This window comes from Solanum tuberosum, unplaced genomic scaffold (assembly GCF_000226075.1).
Source record: "Solanum tuberosum cultivar DM 1-3 516 R44 unplaced genomic scaffold, SolTub_3.0 scf00491, whole genome shotgun sequence".
NCBI classification, from domain to species: domain Eukaryota; kingdom Viridiplantae; phylum Streptophyta; class Magnoliopsida; order Solanales; family Solanaceae; genus Solanum; species Solanum tuberosum.
This window is the reverse complement of record NW_006239416.1, coordinates 86,342-88,368: the sequence shown is the minus strand read 5'-3', so window position 1 is coordinate 88,368 and position 2,027 is coordinate 86,342. Positions and strand designations below refer to the sequence as shown.

The 2,027-nt window shown below is 32.6% G+C and overlaps 1 protein-coding gene across 1 annotated transcript; it reads right to left on the bottom strand.

The window, feature by feature from the left end:
• Positions 1–375: 375 nt before the first annotated feature.
• On the bottom strand, positions 376–735 carry LOC102600009 (cyclin-dependent protein kinase inhibitor SMR1). The gene has a single exon (XM_006364380.2). The coding sequence runs from the start codon at positions 733–735 to the stop codon at positions 376–378; it is 360 nt and encodes a 119-aa protein (XP_006364442.1).
• Between the last annotated feature and the right edge of the window lie 1,292 nt (positions 736–2,027).

The following is a 2,027-nucleotide window of genomic DNA, read 5'->3' as shown; positions in this document are numbered from 1 at the left end:
CTACCCCATCTTCTTAATTATGACAAACACTTCATACTACTGTTCCAAATTGAATACCCAGAAACCGCAAATTACTGATGATGTCAAAAATTTTGGATTCTCATTAAAAAGTAAAGGAAGATGAAATAGTACAGATAATTGATTTCCGAGAAGGAGAACAAAATTCAAAATTCAGATCGAATAATAATATGGAGTAATTAATTCACATAATATTGAAGGAAAAGAATATATGTGTAAAATAGATACATACATCAGGATTCAGGTCGACTCACGAGTTGTGTTTTGCTCGATCGATCGATCGGGGAATATTATAACTTGTTTTATTATGTTGGCCGGCAGATCAGGAACTCAGTGAAGCATTAATTCATATTGAATTTACAGAATACACCTTCTCTTCCTGTTACCACCACACGATTTAGAATTCTCATCAACAGAACTGAAGAAGGAATCTACTTCCTCTCTTGCCGCCACATCGTAAAACTCCAAATCACTTAGTAATTTCCTCTTACACGAGATTCCCCTTTTAGGTTTCTTAGGTGCCGGTGGACAGCTGAGAATTTTGGGGATCAAATTTTGAGGAGATCCAGGGGTTCGGATTTCTACAGCTTGTTCCTTATTAGTAGTAGAAATACATCTTTCTAGATCATGATCTTTAGAGATATTTTCATTTTGTGAGATGATACTGGGTAACTGGATTTCAGAAAGAGGTCGCCGGGATTGTAGATCTCTAGACATGATCCAATTGGGAGAATTGGGGAAAGTGAAATTGGGGGGATGTGCTTTAAGCTATAAGGTCTCATTATTATATATATATATATATATGTGGGGTGGAAAAAGGAGGTGAAAGAGAAAAATTGTTAGTTACGGCTGTGGGGGCTGCAATAAGGAGACGCGTGCCAAACAAGGTAATTGAGTTTTCCATTTCTTTATTCTTACACTAACTACACAACACTATTACCATGACGGACTATCATCATAGTTTTGTCATAGTAATTAATTAAGATTATTATGGGGAAAAAATGAAATTAAATTCTCTTTTTTTCCATGTTTATTTACAAAATAATGTTATACCTTGCCATCTTTTCTTGTTTTCAGAATGGATAGATACAAGATTAACTCCTCTTGTTAATTTGTCAACTATGGGCGTTGCACTTGGTGTTACTTGTTAGGTATATTTTTTTTTGGGAGAAGTATATATTGGGCGCGAATTATTAGTTTCATTCACAAACTATTGACAGTTTTAAAAACACTCATTTACTTGACTAACTGAACTTAAATACTCGCCAAACAAGCAAAATAAGTGAAATACACCCCTATATTTTTGCCAAATTTAGGGTGTTCTTAACACTCTCGGCTTTTTATTAAGAGTCTCATGCTTCTACAAGAGTTTAAGACCACTTGCTATGTCATGTGCAAATTGAGATTTGGGGGGTGTATCTAAATTTAGTTAGTCAAGTAGATAAGTGTTTTTAATACTGTCAATAATTCAGAGACGAAACTAATAATTTACGTTAAGTTCAGAAGTATTTTCAATACTGTTTAAAAAAAAAAATTAAAAAAATAATAATATATATATATATATATATTTATACCATGATTCTTGAAGAATTGTTTTTTCACTCCACAAAAATCCAATGCATTGAACTTAGAACTGAAACAAAACTAGACAAATCTACCTATGTTTCAAGTTTTGATTGAATGACATTTTACATTATCACTTTCATCATTATGTTCTCTATACTATAAGTTGTGTGATACAAGTTAAGATAATCAAATCTTATACATGTATAATAAAGTCAAATACATATGAATCTGGTATAGGTAACATGCAATTATATTTATTTATTGATACGGGAAAAAAAATAAAATATATGAAAGATAGATGAGAATAAAGACAGATTAATTCAGAGAGAGGGAGAGGGGGGGCAGATTCGAGAACCTTTGGTGTCTGAGTCAGATCTGAAATTCATGACATTCTGTTTTTTTTGGGATTGCCATGTGAATTGTGAAGTTCACAACTTGCTTTT

Coding starts and splice junctions, on each gene's coding strand:
- LOC102600009 (XM_006364380.2), bottom strand. CDS start 735: ATGTCTAGAGATCTACAATCCCGGCGACCTCTTTCTGAAATCCAGTTA.